The sequence below is a fragment of the Calliphora vicina genome, chromosome 5, assembly GCF_958450345.1.
Source record: "Calliphora vicina chromosome 5, idCalVici1.1, whole genome shotgun sequence".
In the NCBI taxonomy this organism is placed as follows: Eukaryota; Metazoa; Arthropoda; class Insecta; order Diptera; family Calliphoridae; genus Calliphora; species Calliphora vicina.
In genome coordinates this window covers 96730769-96750245 of record NC_088784.1, presented here as the reverse complement: position 1 = coordinate 96750245, position 19477 = coordinate 96730769, and the positions used below count along the sequence as shown (strand labels likewise).

The following is a 19477-nucleotide window of genomic DNA, read 5'->3' as shown; positions in this document are numbered from 1 at the left end:
ATAACAAAACTGGTTTAAGTTGAATATACCACTAAATAAATAGTTTGGGTCTTCACAAATTATGTTTAAAAAAAATTGGGGGAAAAAATGTGAACAAAAACATGTTTGCTAAAAAAATGTTTGGTGAAAAAATCGAGGAAATAAATTAAGATCCCAGTAACAGTTTATATTTTCATAATTAGTTTTCGGTTAATATCCATATTTTATATATTGCCTTCCGGACGTTTAAACTATGAGTGTATCAAACACTCTATGCTCCATTTTCTCAACATCTGGTTATCATTTTTCGTAACGATATACTTCCAATTAATATAATTTTTGTAAGAGAACTGTTGTTTGTTTGGAGATTAAAAATCGATGTGTCGACATTTGTCAGCTCTTTCTTAGTTTACTAGTTATACGACTTCAAAATATTTATAATAGTAAATATCTTCAGTTTATTAACATTATGAACCACAAGAACATTTAGAAAATTTTTTTGTAAAGCAAGTGTTATTATCGAAACCGGTGTTCGATAAACTGCAAATTTAAATATGTTTTTCGCACCCTGGTTCTTTTTGTAAAGCATATGTGTTATCACTCCATGATAATTAAACAATAAGGAGAAGAAGCATTAATAATTTTTGTAAATATTTTAAGATAATTCTTAAATAATGAATTAAAAAATAAAAGGAATGTCTCAAAACACCAGCGAATGAATTATTTTAAACTAATTTCTACAATTTAAACTTAATATGAACTTGGAAGATGAGGAATATCATTATTCCAAGTTGAAAACTAAAGGGAAAAATCGTAAGTAAATGAAGGCTCTAATTCATTTCAGAATCTCATTTCATATGGAATTTATTTTAGAAACTTATTTACCAAAATTGGAGTTTCTGGAACTGAAACCTAGAACGCGACGTCAAGGAAAATGTGTTGGTGCTGCTTTAGAATATTGTGATTTGTTTGAATATAATGTACAAATGGATAAATCAGAGGAACATCAAGCATACACTTTCATTAGCAATGATATATGGTTTCATTTGGCCAATTATATTGCCCCGGAAGACGTACAAAATTATTCTTTGATATGTAGTCAAAGTGCTAATAGTGTAAATTCCTGTAGATTTTGGTTACAAATGTATCGCCGGCACTGTCAGCAAACGACTGGTAATAGTAAGAAATGGATTTTACAATTACCAGAACATTTGCAAATGGAACATATGAAAGACTGCGATAGGAATACATTACGCCAAAGAGTTATACAAGCTTTATTTCATTGTTACCAACCATTTAAAGAGCGTTTACAAAAACGCTACTCCTTGGAAATGTTAGTAGGGCGAACATATGTATCGTCATGGCATAAACAAGTTCAATGTGTTTGGATAATGTGCTTTAAATTTAAACTCAACTTTCCTATAAATTCCGCAACCACTGCAACACAAAAATTTCAAAAGAAATTGGAAAACAATGAAAACGACACTGCTACTGATAGTGTTGTTAACGATTGGGAATGTCTGGCTGATGAAGAAAACAATAATTTATCCCATTTTAAAAACACTGCCTCTTCATCAACTTCTACTATCAATGATCTCGATGGCACCATTATTTTAGTTATATGTTGTGATCGATTTATTCCTTTCCCATCGGATATTGTTTATAATCATGCTACTAGTGCTTTTCGTTTTGCCGCCAGCAGAGAGTTATTGTCAACTGATATGAGATCAATAAATTTAGAATTGGATTTTGTATCTGGTACAAGGGATCAAACTATAACTGTTAAATATACAAAAATACAAAAGTTCAAAGTACTTCCATGGTGGCATCCTGATTTTAGAATATTAAATAAATGTTAATACATAGTTGTTCTTTTTAAGATGATAGTGGCTCAATAGATATTATAAGATTTTGAAAAGTTATTTTGATAATAAATATATGTAAATTTTAAATGTGTGTTTTCAGTGTTTTGGAAAATGTAACAAAATCTTAAACAATTTGATTGTTGTTTATTATGGCGTATGTCGGACTGAGTCTCGCAGGTTGGGGTGGTTCTTGCCGACACTGGACCATTATCCAGGGTACCAAAAATAAATACCGGCATTTTTTGGGGATAAAATATCAATAAATATAAACTGAATGATAGACAAAAAAACGGAAACACAAAATGAACTAAACAAATGTTCAAATGTCAAAATAAATCCATATTGACTGATGTACTGCCAATAAATCTGGTCTCTCCCTCAGGATCTACACATCCTTCCAAGGCAACTTAATCATATTTGTAACTAACTAAACCTACACACCTCTTGCTTACTTCCCCCAATCACTTACCTTTTGTTATTTATTCCATTTTTAAATACATAATTATTTAAACACTCATATTTTTCTTTATGAAATAATTTCGAAATAAAACATACATACCTTTTTTATTTTCAATTCGATCTCTTAAAATCAATTAATTTGAAGAACATATCCTCTCCCTAATGGCCCTAATTTTGTAAATCACGTCACCAAAGTGATATTTATGTGGAAAGCAAAAACAAAATTTGTTTTTATTTTATATACAAAATTTTCAAATTATGAAAGGCAAATCAATGTCTGAATTTTGGTGCTTTGTTCTGTTCAAAATTTGAATATAAAAAACTAATTTTAAATTTTTTTTAAATTTTAACGTGACGTGATTTACAAAATTAGGGCCTATGTTTTTAATTACATAAACCCCTCACCATGTGTGGCTAGGCTATATATACTAAGTTTGTCATTCCGTTTGTAATTTCTACATTTTAAATTTAAGTTGGAATTACAATGGGTCAAAATCGGAAATTTTTAACCCGATTTTTTTTTTAACCAAAACTTTTTTTTGCCAAATATTAAAAAAAAAATTTTAAAACAAAAAAAACATTTTTTAAAATTTAAAAAACAATTAGAATTTTTTTTAAAAAAATATAAGAAACAACTTTGTAAAAAAAAGATAAACTTTGTTTACCTAAAAATATTTAAAATTTTAATTTTGAAGTATGTATAATTGAAGTGAAGATACTTGTTCAAAATAAAGAACTAAAGGAAAAACGATTCGATGGTAGAAAATTTGACATTTGGAAGCAAAAAAAATCGCGTTCAAAATATACGTCATTTATTGTAATTCCCTAATTTTTAAGTCATGTTTGCAGGTTGTAGTCAGAAACGATTTTACCATTAGTGAGATTTAAGAATTCTAAAACTTTTTCGATAAAAGTAAAACACAGTAAATATTTTGTTTTGCTATATGATGTTTTTATTTATTTAATTATTAAATTATATGATAATAAATCACTTTTATATATAAACGTTTGTTGTAATTTTTTTTGTTTATTTTTTTTTTAAGAGTACAGTATTGTTTATAAATTCTTATACATTTTAACTAAATAGTTTGAATTAGATTTAAATTAAACAATTTTATTTAGATTTTGTTTTATTTTTTAATGATTTTTAAATCCACATTTTAAGGCGCATTCCAAAAGCAGTTCTCTTTTGTAAGAAAATATTGTATGATTGTTAAATGATTTTCAATCTAAAATCTTAAAGTAGACAAAGAGAAAAAAATAAACATTTTATTACACATCCTTAATGTGTATAAGCATAGAGAATTTGAATTGGTTTTCAACACAAACAAAAATATGTACAAAACACAAAAGAAGCAAAAATATGTAATTTAGATTAAATCAACAAAGAAAAATGTTAATTACTTATTAAAAAATGAAATTATATAAAAAATAAACAAAAACAACTTTTCATTGCAAATTAAATGATGGCAATAAATCAGTTATTTCAACTAGATAATTTTGTAAATTTTCTTTAGGATTTGTTAGCTGCTCTTGATTCATTATTCTCAATTTGAATAGCCGACATTTAAATATAAAAAAATTGCTAAAATTATAGATAATTTTGATTAATTTTAAACTCAAATACAAGACAAAAATAGTAAAGTAACGGAAAATGATTAAAAAAAATATAATAAATTAATATCTAACCAGTGCCCAGCAACCTGTAGATTCATCGCGTCTATAATAGCGAGGTCGATTATCTCGAAATATCGTAATAGCAGGAAATTGATTTTCTTGAATAAACTTGATAGTGGCTCTTACCTAAAATCAGAAAAAAATACAAACAATTTACTTCAGTTCTTTAAAATAAATACAGTTGTATTTATTAACTTACATTTAAAGCAAAATGTGGTGGTTCCACATCCGGACTGGTGGATAAGTGTTGCAAAAGAAATTCATCAGTTTGTGCCAACCATAAATCAGCACCACGCAGCGGATCATAATTAAAGGGGCCTATACGCAATAAACCCAAAGATGCATCGTATATATCTAAAACCTATACATAAACGAATAAATAAAAATCGATTAATTTTGTGTTGTTATTAGTTACAGTTAAAAAAAAAAGAATTTGCCATACCGTTTGTGAACCCATAAAGTTGCGTGCATCACGTAATTCCCGATCGGGTCCTCGTTCTGGAAATGTGGCTGGAAATATTTCTCCAGTTTTTATATTCACACCAACACCATAAATAATGGGACAATTGATATCACCACGCAATATTGTGTTTAATTCACCAACGCAGGCCTGTGTTAAATCAATTTCTAGATGATGTTTATGGAATGATTCTGTGTAAAGAAATTAAAAAAATATTTTTTAATAAAAAAATTAGAATTTTAGTCTTTTATCGTTTATGTTTAATTAATAGATAAAATATTAAAATATTAACAATAATAACACGGTGCTACAATGAAAACGACCTAGCGTGGGTTATAGATCTTGCGGTGTACATTACAAATTGTGTCTAAAAATTTCAGTAACACCCTCAAATTCAGAAGTAATTCTTAAAAAACCGTTTTCAACTGTTCGTCAACTTATCGACCTGTAACTCAGTCAGTTTTTGTCCGACTTTAAATTTTTTAACGGGTTTGGAAAGAAACTTAGTTCTTAACAAAACATGGTTTTAATTTTTCATATCGGATAAAAATTGTAAAAATTATTCAACTTTTCATTAACACATTTTTTAGTATTTTCTTCCCCAGCCCATATAATAAAAAAAACTAGACAAGCTAAATTTTTTCGAACTTTTTTGGAAAATGTTTAATAAATTTTTTCAAATATAAACCGATTTGTTATACCCTTCATCTTCGTGAGAAGATTACTAAGTCATTAATATAACTTTTGCCACAACGAATATAAGACCATAGTAAGTTGGACCTACAATCGGTCAAAATCGGAAAAAATATATATAACCCGAATTTTTTGTTTCACCAAAAGTTTTTTTTCGCTAAATATTAAAAAAAACAAGTAAGAGAGCTATATTCGGCTGTGTCGAATCTTATATACCCTTCACCAAATTATACTTTAAAATAAAAATTTTAAATATTTTTAGGTAAACAAAATTTAAATTTTTTTCCAGTTGTTTTTTCGAAATTGTTTTATTTTTTTTTTTGAAATTTTATTTTTTTTTTTTTAATTTAAAAAATTTTTTTTTTAGTTTTTAAATTATTTTAATATTTAGTGAAAAAAAATTTTGGTGAAAAAAAAATTCGGGTTAAAAAATATTTTTCCGATTTTGACCCATTGTAGGTCCAACTTACTATGGTCTTATATACGTCGTTGCACAGGTCTTTGAAATATCTATCATTAGATATTCATATTGTCTATTATAATGATTTAGTAATCCAGATATGGGTCAAAAATAGGTCAAAAATCGAGGTTGTCCTGGTTTTTTCCTTATATCTCAGCCATTTGTGGACCCATTTTCTCGATTTTAAATAGCAGCCGAGCCGGAAGAATTTCGGAGATATTGATGTATCATTCGTGTATGTAAGTTATTTGGGGGCTTCAGAAAGTTGATTTCAACACACAGACGGACATGGCTATATCGACTCCGCTATCTATAACGATTCAGAATATATATACTTTGTGGGGTCGCAAATGAAAAATGTAGAAATTACAAACGGAATGACAAACTTATATATACCCTTGCCACTCATGGTGAAGGGTATAATTAAAACAAAAAATAAAAAATTTTAAAATTTAAAAAAAAAAAAAATTTTCCAAAAAATTAAAATACAACTTTGGAAAAAAAAATATTTAAAATTTTTATTTTGAAGTATAATTTGGTGAAGGGTATATAAGATTCGGCACAGACGAATATAGCTCTTTTACTTGTTTCTATATAAAATTTTATTTAAAATACTGTGCAAAAAATAGGTTTTCATAAAAAAAAATTTTATTTTGATTTGCAACTTTAAAATCAATCAAGTTTTATTTGATTTACTGATTACGATTACTAGGTTTTTGTGATATTATTTATATCATTTTTGTTTGATAAAACAGAGTGTCTCGTTTCTATGTATAATTCTCTATGCATTGAACTTTAGAATATTTTTTTTTAAACTTACAATAACAATAACTGCAATTTTTAAAATCTAAAGTGGAACAATAATCCCAAAGACTTTTAACAATTCAGTTTAGTTGTACTAAAAACTATTAATTCATTAATTAATTTTCTTTTTAAATGAAACTACTTTCACACTCTTCAAATACCTACAGCTAGTAAAACTCCTGTGTCTATTAAAAATAAAAAATATTATATTTATTTTTTCTTTACTTACGCATAATATTGTAGAAAACCTCTTCGCCATAGCTTTGGGGATCACGATAGCCACCAATCAATTGCAATTCAATACGTCCCTCTGGATAACCCAAAGCAAGCTCCTGTACACGAGCAACCATGTTGCAGACAGCCTCATCGATGCCAGTACCATCAAAATGAGCTAAAGCCACAGCACCTGAACCTTTTTTTGTTTTTTTTTTTTAATCATGAACAAAAATGTGAGAAATAGAAAAATATGTAGGTACAATTAAATTAGGGATTTTCTTACAAAGAAATTCTTAAGATATAAAATAGTAAAATGAAGCCAATTTAATAGAAAGTACATATAAAGAAACCAGAAGTAAACTGCAACTTTCATTCTTAAGAATATTTTGAATAAAAGGATAAAATGTCCTTTAGTGTTGGGTGAGTGTGGTGTGTGTATGTATGTTTGTATACTAACCTGAGTGTCTGACCACAACAATAATGCAGGTGGTAGCATCATCTGTACCAATTATATTGATATTTTTATCGTGTGGAGCTGCTGCTGCCATTTCACGTTGACCTACGTAAAGAAGACCCACTGGACCAACTGATTTAGTTGGTATTGATAACAATTGCTGTGCATAATCTCTGTAGACTGGATGCTGCATAAAAAGACTTGTTGTGTCCATAGGACAATCATCTTGTAGAACACCATTCAATACTAAAACCATTTTGAATGGATTTTATTAAATCTCTTCTATTTTTCAACTCCGGAGTAATATAATCTTAAAAGAAGTTTAGTGCTGCAGATAGTTGGTTTGTTACTCAGGTGTGTGTATGTATGGTGTATGTCTAAAAGTAAAAAGGATAAGAAAATGTTTTATTAATTAAAATATTCAATTAAATTCAGAAAATTTAAATGAAAACATACATAATTTAAATGTGATCTAAAACTGCTGCTGACATTTAAAACATAAATTTTACTACACATCTTGTCAATTTTGAAATTTTATTAAATGGCTTTTTCAGTTTACAATTCGTTTGTATAGAATTTAAGTTAAAAGGGAACAATAATCAGTTATTGGCCATCACAGCATAAATTTAACATTCATACGAGTTGCCTATACAATTTACTGTGGTTTATAATAATTTCCACTAACTCCTTCTTTTTCTTGAGCTTTTTTCCCTTTACATTTTGAACATGTTTAACAGATTTATTTTATTTTTAAGGAAATAAAGGTTAACACAGAATGTAACCACTTAGGGCAAAATAAGAGCAGTATTATTTCGAATTTATGATTTTTTTCCAATCAACATTAAATTGAGACTTTGATAAAAATACAGTTTTATATGAGAGAAGAAATTTGTTTTAAAAAAAGTTTTTTTTATAAGTATTTCGGCTCAAACTATCTGTGAGTCCATTTATAAATTCATTTTGGCGATTTTCAATAGCAAGTATCTCGCAAGCAAATCCGACATGCAAGGGCGGGCCAAAAAGTCCGTGACTTTTTGAATTTCCCGCCTACTAACATAAAAGGCAACACTGCTCCTGTCAACATCTATTAGTAGACTCCTGTCAAAATTTGAACAAGCTGCGTCATTTAGTTTGTGTTTGACAGCCAATGATAGCAAACTAAACTGACTTAAGGAGAAAATGAATACAAGCGATTTTCGTCTGCTCATTAACTCTGTATAACCAATTTTAATGGTTAAAAAAGTAATTTAATGAAATTCGTTGTGGCCGTACAAGTACGGAAGATATAGAGCTTACCGGATGCCTATTTGAGGTCTCTACGCCCGAAACAATTGAAAAAAATCACGGTCTTGGCCGATCGGAGATTGAAAGTGCGAGATATTAAGGAAGCAACTAAATGATCACTTGGGTATGATAAAGCTTTCCACGTTTGCTCACAATCGTGAAGTTTCAATGGCAAAAATCCATGAATTAGACTACGAATTGCTCCCTCGCCCGCCATATTCACTGGATTTAACTATTTCTTGCTTCCAAAAGTAAAGAAATCATCTCACAAAAAATACCTATTTAGATGACCTCGACAAATCTTATTTATAGGAAGGGATAACAATATTGGAGAAACGTTGAACAAAGTGTGTAGAGCTCACAGGAGACTATGTTAAAAAACAAAACGATTTTTTATCCAAAAACCTGTGTTTCATTAAAAAAGTCACTGAATTATTTACCCGTACTCTAGACTCAAAAGTGTTCATCGTTATAGGACCCGGGCCGCAAATGATTGTTATAAAAACTACAAACGGTATTTTAAAAGTGACAAGAACCATTATTTTTGTTCATTCATGTCATTTAAAACACTGCTATAATTTAAGTCACCATTGTATATTCTTGAGATGTGTGCTGGCAGATATGAAAATCTACATTAATGCGAATCTGAATTTGTAGGTGTTCGTTGTTGAAGCAATAAAAAACATTAAATGACAAATTTTTAATATGAAGACATTATAAATTTATGATACGACCAATAACTAATAAAATTAAATAAATATGTATGTATGTCTTTACTTATGTATTGTAATGTGGCAAGAACGAATTGTTTTGTACAGTTTACCACAATTAAATATCACAATTTATTGTTATGTTTTAATCAAAAGTTAAACGGACAGTTTTCATACAAAAATTATTTTAATCGACAGTATAACTATAAGTTAACACATAACCAGAATTTGTGTTAATGGGGGTTAGAAAAAAATATTTTTATTTTCGATTCAAAACCTCAATGAAAATAAAATTTAACTATTCCATTAAATCATTCATAACGATCTAATTCTTAGCCTAAATTCATTCAAATATAATTTATTTAAGAATCTATTCTTTATTATTGACTGAATATTAGATTTGGTTATGTACTGAGCAGCTTCCTCTTAAATAATCAATTTCTACAATAGCAATTGTTGATCCGGATTAAAAGTACTAAAAATTTTGATTTTTAACTTCCATTTTCACAATGTCTAGTTATTTTTTAACCTAAAGTTATACTAACAGTTTTCATACAAAAATTATTTTACACTATAACTTTAAGTTACGAAATAACCAGACATCGCTAAATAATATATATTTTATGCTATATTTTTTTTTGTGGTTTCATAAGTTTGACAAACTAAGTACTCCTACTACAATAAAATAGGGGAGCAACTATACAAAAAAGGATTCTCATCTAAAACTCATATTTAAAAATATATACAGTGAGTGGCAATACATTTTTTGAAAACTATATTCCGTAATTGCAGCTTTAAAAACCTGACCTATTACCAAATGTATGAGAAAAATGCAGGATTTATAAAATTTGTTCGCTTTTATTTTAAAACATTTGTACAATATAAATATATTCAAAGTATTGGCCATTGTTAGCTATGACCTTTTCCCATCTTTCTGGCAACATATGGATTCCGAGCCAAAAGAACTGCTCATCTTTTAAGGCCAATCCAATTACGAATACTCTGTTCTGAAGTGAAGCATATCCCAGAGAGAGCGTTTTGCATCGAAAAAAATAGTAGTCGGACGCGGTAAGGTCTACTATAAGGCGGTTGAGGCAAACTCTTTTTTCTATATAGTTTTTTAGTGTCATTATGTAATATTACGGTTTCATTCTCGGCGTTTTTCGGTCAATGATCGCTTCAAACGAATCAGTTGCGTTCGGTACAGGTTCCCTGTGATAATCTGGCCAGATTTCAGCAGTTCATAATAGATAGGACCCTTTTTGTTCCACCAAATACAGAGCATTACCTTAGCGACATGAATATTTGGCTTTGGTGTCTCTCAGCTTCAATTCGTATGGTACCCAACTTCCCTGCATTTGAATGAATCCTGCTGTTTGCAAACGTTTTGAAATTGCTGCTTGAGTAGCTCCCAATTTTACAAGCTCTTGTTGAGTTTGACAACAATCTTCATGGAGTAATGCTTGTAATTCTTGATCATCAAACTTTTTTGGCTGGCCTGGGCGATCTTTGTCTTCCGTGTCAAAATCACCACTTCTTAACCACACAAACCACACTCTCGCACATTGCAACCGATGAAACACATTCATCATAAGCTTCGGTGAGTAATAGGTGTGCTTCATCGGCATTTTTTCAAATTAAAGAAGTAAAGCAAAACTTCCCGCATATGAAGCGTTGTTGGCAGAAAACTTAATAATTTTAATGTCACGATAAACGCCAAAATTGTTGTCAAGATAAAAAATTATCAGGTATAGTCCCTATTTATTTGTACTATGACAAAATTGTTAGTGCTTTTGCTCAAACAACTTTGTCTTAACAACAAAAGTCATTAATTGTTATGATACATTTTTGTCAAGTATAGACAGGGGAGAATAAAATACGAACCCCCATATTCATAAAAAAATTTAATTTAAACAATGTTTTAAAGCAAAATTTCCATACAAAATTTCCATAACATAGTTCAAAAAGTCTTATTAGTTTATAACTTTTTTGTTTGAAACCCAACAAAAATTTGTTTGAACTAAACAAATATTTTAAGACATTATGACAATAGGAGCTAATATGAGACCGTTTGAATCCCCCAAATATTTGATTTTAAAACGTTGTTTAAATTTAAAATTTGTTTATGAATACGACCTTAAAAATATAAAAATTTCATAAAATTTTTGTTTGGGTTTTGGCGTATTAATTGAATATATGAAAAAGTTTCCATTGTATTGTCAACCACTGTATATTTTCACGTTAAAAATACACATACAATAATTTTATTTCTTGTCATTGGTTTTTTTTTTAGTTTTATTTTGTAAACGATAAAATTCAAAAAAAAGGAACAACAGTTGTTGGCTTCCATACTCATAATATGTTCAATGTTTTTCACTTATGTTGGTTGCAAAGATGTTGTATGTTTTATGAGAATTATTGCATGTGCTTTGTTGTAGCACCATTATGACAGTTGCTACCAATTTGCACAGAAATTATGATGACGCGTAAAGGAGAAAAAAGATGACATCGGTTGTTGGAGGAGTAAAAAAAATACAAAACAATAATCAAGTGTCGTTGAAAAATTATTATCAAATATTTTAAATCTAAGCACAGTGGGGAGGATAAAAATACATAAAAATTATTATAAATTAAGGTTTTTGAAGAACTTAGTCAAACTATTGTGGTTACTAATCTACTTATGTTTACTACGACATTCTTTTATTGTGCGCAATTAAAGACAATTTAGTGGACTTTAGTCTTCTAAGTTGAAATTAGAGAGACATTTAATTTGCATTATTATCCCAGTATCTTTAAACACGTATCAAACGTTTCTAAATGAGTAGAAAAATGTAATTTCTTTTCAATATGTGAGAGTTTAATAGTAATTGTGTTTTGGGACAACTCAACAAAACGATGTTTCGAGTGCTTTAAAGTCAATAAAATGCTAATTTGTTTTACAGCTGAAAAAAAATATGCAACAACGTTTTAAGTGGCCCATAAAGACTTACTAATATTCACGGTCAAAGGTCACAAATATTATTTTACATATATGAAAATTGCATAAATAAAACTGTGCAACAAATGAAGAATTTTGGAAAAACACACGGACTAAACCAGTACACAGAGAAAACAGATTCGTAATAGCAACCGAATTTGTTGCCAATCGAATGACTCGGTTGTACACATAGAATTTTTCGGTTCTATCAACAGAAAGTCAGTTGATAAAGAAGAATTTCGGTTGCAGCAACCAACATTTTGTTACCACTTTTAAAATTTTGTAGCCACAACTGTAAAATTCGGTCTCGAAGGCAGAATCATTCGATTAGCAACAAATGCGGTTGCTATCACGAATCTGTTTTCTCTGTGTATAGTTTCGATTCTATTACCAACGGGTAGTAAAACCCTATACTCAGTTTGGCGATTTTGAGGATGAATTTTATTTTATGGACCTCCAAAAATTCTGAAAATTATTGTGCCCTCAAAAAAGGTGTCATCAGTTTTTGGCCAACAGCTAATTCATACTTGGTGATACCGCTTAATATATGACAATAATATAGCTAAGAGTCCACCAAACAAATTTTGTTTAACTTTTTTGCCAAAAAAAATTGATTTTCAGAATTTTTGGAGGCCCATAAAATAAAATTGATCAGCTAAATCGACAAAATTAGTATAGGGTTCGAATCTATACTGTTCAGTCCTTGTGTTTTTCCAAAAAAGTCTTCATTTGTTGCACAGTTTTATAGGGACGAAACGAAAAATGCCGATAAAAAATGTTCCGGGGAATTCCTCAAATATGTCTTCAACATACTTTACATTTCAAAGAAAGTGTATTTCGAAATATAGAACCCCTATAAAAATCTCATGTTAATAAATAAATAAACAAGAAGAAATGTTCTTTATTAAATTAACTTTTCAACGGGTTGGGTCGGCATGGTCATTCATTCATTGACAATTAAATTAATAAACTGAGTGACAATTATAGTTTTCAAGTCGTATAAATTAATGACACCAACAATAAGACTAAATTAATATTGGAAACTAAACAACAAAAGAAATATGTAGACAATAAAAATGAGAAAGCATTAGTTTTCTTAATTGAAAAACAAGAGCAACTGATGTGAATCTAAGAGCAAAATTAATAAGATCAACAACAAGTCAATGGGTAAATTTAATAAAAAAGACATTAAAAAAATGACCACAAAGACATAAATGCAAAGATCTGATATTAATTCAAATATTTTTTTGTGCTAGCAGGGAAATTATAGTAGTAATAATAGTAATAGAGAAATTAAGTCAATTTTTGAATTGTCATGTTATGAAATTTGCAATTTTTTTTTTCTACAAAATATTTAACTATTTAAAAATCAAGCCTTAAGGCATTCATGCATGCAATCGTTGTTGGCACACGTATTTCTTTCTAGTCCAAAACCAGAGAAAAAAATACGGAAAAACCTCATAACCAAATGTTTTACAACAATTTCACCCAAAATAAAAAAACCAAAATCATGTTTTCCTTTTGCTTGTTACTGTTTACTTGCTGAGGGAAGGAAAACTTCATCATACATTTTAAACATAACAAACATTTATGATAAAAATATAAATTCTTTCAAGTTTAATTTTTTCAACAAGTAACAAAACAAAAAAAAAATGGCCAGAAAAACGTTTCTTGGTTACAATTTACCACAGGATCATGCATGAATCTCGATTAGATATTCTACGAGAAATAATTTGAAAATGATGACAGTTAACGATATAAAGACGACAAAAAATTCAAAAATAAGCAAAAAAACAAAACCTAAACCCCCGAAACTATGAAATAAAGAAAAAAAAACAAGAAATAACATTAACAAGACAGGCAGTTTAGTTTTTCTATGTCAATTTAAAGAACGTAGCTAAAGGAAATTTGTGCGAAGGGAACATGAAACTTTAGTGGTTCGTGTCTGCAACTTATAGGAAATTGTCGAATCGATTTTTTTCTAAATATTGTTTTCAATATTTTTTAAAATTTCTTAAGATAAGATTTCTAATGAGAAATCATACTCAGTTTTGAATAAATGGGCTTGCGTCCAGAGACTGGAAAAATAACTCAAGATAAGAATTGTAAAATAATTTTAGTTTACATGGTTTCTTATTATCTTTTTCAGAGACAAACAATCTCAATTGTGGTTGATCTTAATAACTGTTACCTAACTTTCTCTTTTTTTTTTAATATTTACAATATCATAATTTTTATACCCTTCGCCATGAGTGGCAAGTCGATATAGCCATGTCCGTCTGTGTGTTGAAATCAACTTTCCGTAGCCCCCAAATAACTTACATACAGTGGTGGCCACCAATTTAAGACAAATACTTGAATTTTTTTCATCAACTGAATTTTAAGTGCGATAGAGCCAAAATAAAAGGACCTCTAAGGGTATGAAATTTATTATTAATGTTTCTAGTTTCTTAAAAATGTTTGGAAAAATCGGTAAAACATATATGGACAAAGATATGTGGAAATACGTTGACCCACCTCAGCGAACATCCGCTGAGGTGAATCAAATTTTTAAAAAAAATTTTTTTTTAAAAGATTAAAAAAAAATTTAAATAAGTTTTTTTTTGAAGAAAATCAATAAAAAAATTTTTTTGAAAAAACATTTAAAAAAAAAATATTTTTTTTTAAATATTTAAAAAAAATATATTTTTAAAATTAATTTTTTAAGTATCTCTTACTTGTTTTTATAAATTTTTAACAAATGATCGATTTGTAAAACTTAAATAAATTTTTAAAAATTGTTTGATCTATTTCAATTCTATTTAAAAAAAAAAAAATTGTAATAGAAATTTAATATAAAAAAAAAATATTAAAAATTTTTACATATTTTAAAGTATAATTTGGTGAAGGGTAATACAAGATTCAGTATAGCCGAATATTGTTCACAATTTTTATTTTACCAGAAATTTATATTAAAGTGTGTTTTGTGAAGGGTTAATAATCGGTATAACCGAATATACCACTCTTACTTTTTTGGCTGAATTCAGTATTCAACAAGTACCTTTCACCAAATTATACTTCAAAATATAAATTTTAAATATTTTTAGTTTTTTTTTTATTTTTTTTAAATTGTTATTTTAATTTTAAAATTCCACAACATGGGGAATTTTTTCACGTGAACAAAGTTGATGAACGAAAAAAGGAAAAGAGGACATATTTCATGTGAAATCTTGATTTGCGATAGGGGTGACTACTTTTTAGAGACTACAAAAGCTATATAATAAAAAAATCTAAAGGTTTTTTCAAGCTTACGGTAACGATAATTTGGATTATTTCGGTAACTGTATTTAAATGATAACTGTAATTTCAGTCTGAATAAATTTATTAATAAAATTTACACAAAGTTATAATAAGTTAACAAAGTTGGTATTGTATTACGTTTTAAAGCTGAAACTATAGTGAATAGACATAGAGCGGAAAGTCTCCTGTCAAAGACATAACTCAGTTGTCAGAAACCTAAGTGGTGAGAATGTATTAGTAGAAAAAACTATATGAAAACAAAAACAACACTCGTATGTGTGATTATTTTGAGTAATTTTTTGTTAGAGTTTATTTCTAGTTTCCGATCTATGTCTATTCTCTATGGCTGAAACCCAGTAAATATATTCTAAAAAATCAATAAAATTCAATAATTCAACAATTAAAAATCCCGAATTTTTATACCCTTCACCATGAGTGGCAAGGGTATATATAAGTTTGCCATTCCGTTCGTAATTTCCACATTTTTCATTTGCGACCCCATAAAGTATATATATTCTGGATCCTTATAGATAGCGGAGTAGATATAGCCATGTCCCTCTGTCCATCTGTGTGTTGAAATCAACTTTCCGAAGCCCCCAAATAACTTACATACACGATTCATACATCAATATCTCCGATCGGTCCACAAATGGCTGAGATATAAGGAAAAAACTAGGACAACCTCGATTTTTGACCTATATCTGGATTACTAAGTCATTAATATAGACAATATGGATAACTAATGATAGATATTTCAAAGACCTTTGCAACGAGGTATATAAGACCAAAGTAAGTTGGACATACAATGGGTCAAAATCGGAAAAAAGTATTTTTTAACCCGAATTTTTTTCATCAAAAAAATTTTTTTTGTCATAAATTCTTTTTCCAAAAAAATTAATTAAAGAAATTTAAAAAAAAAATTTTGAAAAAACTTTTTTAAAAAAAAATTAAAAAACAATTTGGGAAAAAAAATATTTTTAAAACATTAAAAAAAATTTTTGATTTTGTTTAAATAAAAATATTTAAAAAAAAAATATTTTTAAGTATAATTTGGTGAAGGGTATATAAGATTCGGCACAGCCAAATATAGCTCTCTTACTTGTTTATATATATCCCGGAAAATTCTGCGATTTTTGTGATTTTGGGTGTTTTTGAAGCTCCTGAATCCTGGGATTTGTAAAACGATAGCTTACTCAATGATAATTGAGGGACATCATAATTCTCCAACTCCTACTTAATTTCTAAGGTTTACCCGGTCCATCCTTTATTTAAAATTATTGTATTTATTATGTAGTAGTATGTGTAGTTGGAATAAATTTGGTAGGTACTAGTTTTATGGTAAGTCGTGCATTTTATTTGCCAGCAAACTAGCAACCGAAATCAATATAAAAACCACTAAAATATAAAATACATGAACATAAAAAAATACCTCAAAACTGCAATAAGATGCAATACATTTGATATTGAAGCAGTACTGCAATCAGAAATCTATATATGTACTGCATTGTATATTGTAAACGAGTACCTACCTATTCCATTGTATTTTGTATTGTGTTGAATGTATGTTGTATGTTGTACTCACTAACTATTGTTGGAAATATTTTTACGATTTTGGAAACTATCATTGCCATGTGAAAAGGAGGAAGGAATTGTACGTAATGTAAATGTAATGTGGCTTGCCGCCACCATCATGATCGTCATCATCAAGCAGCATCAGCAGCAACAACAACGTTGTTGTTCATGTCCTCATCAAGTTGCAGGCGCATCAGCAGCAAAATAGCATCAATATCATGCACCATATAAATCGTTGAAATATTAACTGACAAAGCCTAACAAAGATATTTTAATAGACAATTTCAGTGTGTCTGTCTGTCTCTACGTCTACTATTCGTTAGAAGATTCTAAGCCATTTTCATGACAATGATTAATTGATCGTAGCAAGAGTTAAGAAGAAAATAAAAATCTTGCAATCTTAAATGAAAATGCTGCAAATAAATTCTAACGAATTATTTGTTTTATAATTTCTAAGAAAATAATTATTTGCTTTATTGCTGTTTTTTATATCTTTCATCCTTTGATTTAAAACCAGTTTCTTGCAACTATGTTTGAGTAAATTGTATTAAATTTTAATTGCAATCAAATTTTAATTCTAAATACAACGTATGTATCTATTAGCAAATATTGTCGATTAAAAACTTAAAACAGAGACATCATAAAGCGATTAAATAACTGACGCACCACAACGTCTTGAAAATAAAACACGTTTGTATACGAATCTGACAGTTAGCTTAGCAAGCAATCATGCTAAGTCCAATATTTATGAGATTTGAATACAAAACAACTAATATATACACAATATAAAACTTGTACAGTTATTAAGTTTTTACCAAGCTACCGTTGCCGATATAAGTCCGAAATAAACCAAATTATCTTTTAACTTTTTTAGAATCTGTACTCAAACTTAGGTTTTTCTTGTTGTTAGGCTGTGCCAAGCAAAAACCCTAATTCAATTTTTTCAAAATACAAATCCAAAGAAAATGGTATAGATTTGTTACTTTTATTAGGAAAAAATTGCCATTAACAGCTTTATCAACTATTTATCACACATATTTAAGAAAGTTTTTTGTCTCTTCTGAAAATTTATTAAAATGGACTTAGCTTATGTGCACACTAAGCTAACGTTATGCAATTCTGTCAGGTGCAAGTCTAATTGCCCGTCGTAAACAATTACTTAGTTGCACTCAATCGTGTCATAACGAGTGAGTATTTGAATTATTTGCAAAAATTTAAATAATTAAATGTTATTGACCATGTACACGTCAACTTGTTAATTTCACCACAATTCTTAATAACATTAAACATTTGCTACTAACAATTTAATTCTCTTGAGAGCCAAGTACGCTAATAACATTGTTAAAAACATGTACTGAGGGTATAAAATATCTAAGAAAATCAAAAATTATCATTTTATGAAATGATATACTGATTAAAGTATTAAAGCTGTGGTTAGAAACTGATTTAGCTACGAGGTTTAATACATATGTTTAGAGATATAGCAACAATGTAGTTGATACCATTAGCAATTTTTGTCCCAAAATCAATTATTGGGTTATATTTTGAAAAATGTTTACAATATAAATTTATTCGTATTGTCCATTCTAAGCTATAGCATTTTCCCATCTTTCTGGCAACATATGGATTTCACGTCAAAAGAACTGCCAAGAACGAATCAAGCCAATATCGGATACTCTTATTTTTTTTTGCTTGGGCCAGCACTCAGGGGATGACCCCTACTCATGCAATGCATTGTGTTGGAACTAGGAAAATAGGTTATGGGAAGGAGGATAGAGAGAGTAGTGTTTGTGGACATTTGATTTGAATTTTCCTACATTGAAATGGACAGGAAATATTTCGACAGGGGGCTTATTCCACATACGGACGGTACGGCTAAAAAACGAATTTTCTCTGTAGTGTGTTGTGCGATCCACTGACCAATCGACCACGAATGGGTGATCCCCCGCTGATGAACGCGTATTTCGTGAGAAACTACGGGTATCGGGAACAAGTTCCCTAATTTCATCAGAACACATTCCATTGTAGTATCGATGGAACAGTGAAACACAACCCACATTGCGACGATGTTCCAGAGAATCAATAGAGTTGGATACCCTCGTGTCACCGATAAGCACCTTCGCCCTCTCCTGTACGCGGTCGAGTAACTCCAGAATAGATTTCGAAGAACCGGCCCTTGAATGTTTCTTTCGACACTTGAAAAATGTGCTTTGTCTAGCGAACATCATACTGAATTCTCATGCCTAGAACATCGAGAGCTTCTGATTCCTTAATATTTACACCACCCATAGAAACAGATGAAGCAACACAATCTGTCATGCGTTTGTGTGTTAACATACAACATTGAGTCTGACGTGCATTAAAATCGACTCTGTTGCATAACCACATTCAGAGATTGTCACAAGATCTTGGTTAAGTGTATCATTCATCTTTTGCTTCATTGCCCCAATCTCCGAAAGGCTTGGCCTATAGCTGAATGAATATGAATGGCAAATGTTGCTGTCATCTGCAAAAGAATAGATAGGGTTGGAAGTTTGACTAAGAAGGTCATTTAGAAAAATAAGTAATAGAGTAGGAGAAAGAACGGA

General features: G+C 29.2%; 2 protein-coding genes across 2 annotated transcripts in view; one reads left to right on the top strand and one right to left on the bottom strand.

Moving 5' to 3' along the window:
• Positions 1–659: 659 nt before the first annotated feature.
• On the top strand, positions 660–1931 carry fsd (fates-shifted). The gene is made up of 2 exons (XM_065512011.1): positions 660–792; positions 853–1931. Exons 1-2 carry the CDS (start codon positions 735–737, stop codon positions 1836–1838), a joined length of 1044 nt encoding a protein of 347 aa, XP_065368083.1. The 5' UTR covers positions 660–734; the 3' UTR covers positions 1839–1931.
• Positions 1932–3233: 1302 nt separating this feature from the next.
• The window catches only part of Ntan1 (N-terminal amidohydrolase 1), a 66659-nt gene continuing 50415 nt past the window's right edge, over positions 3234–19477 (bottom strand). Inside the window, exons 3-8 of the mRNA XM_065512452.1 lie at positions 7071–7444; positions 6627–6809; positions 4423–4631; positions 4180–4341; positions 3993–4106; positions 3234–3539 (exon numbers count right to left, since the gene is read on the bottom strand). Coding sequence (XP_065368524.1) covers positions 3528–3539; positions 3993–4106; positions 4180–4341; positions 4423–4631; positions 6627–6809; positions 7071–7323 — 933 coding nt within the window. The 5' untranslated portion in view covers positions 7324–7444 and the 3' untranslated portion in view covers positions 3234–3527. The remainder of the gene's footprint in view (positions 3540–3992; positions 4107–4179; positions 4342–4422; positions 4632–6626; positions 6810–7070; positions 7445–19477) is intronic.

Excerpts from the sequence above, each read along its gene's own strand:
- fsd (XM_065512011.1), top strand. The coding sequence starts at position 735 with ATGAACTTGGAAGATGAGGAATATCATTATTCCAAGTTGAAAACTAAA. Across the intron at positions 793-852 it reads GAAAACTAAAGGGAAAAATC|AAACTTATTTACCAAAATTG; the intron begins GTAAGTAAATGA and ends AATTTATTTTAG.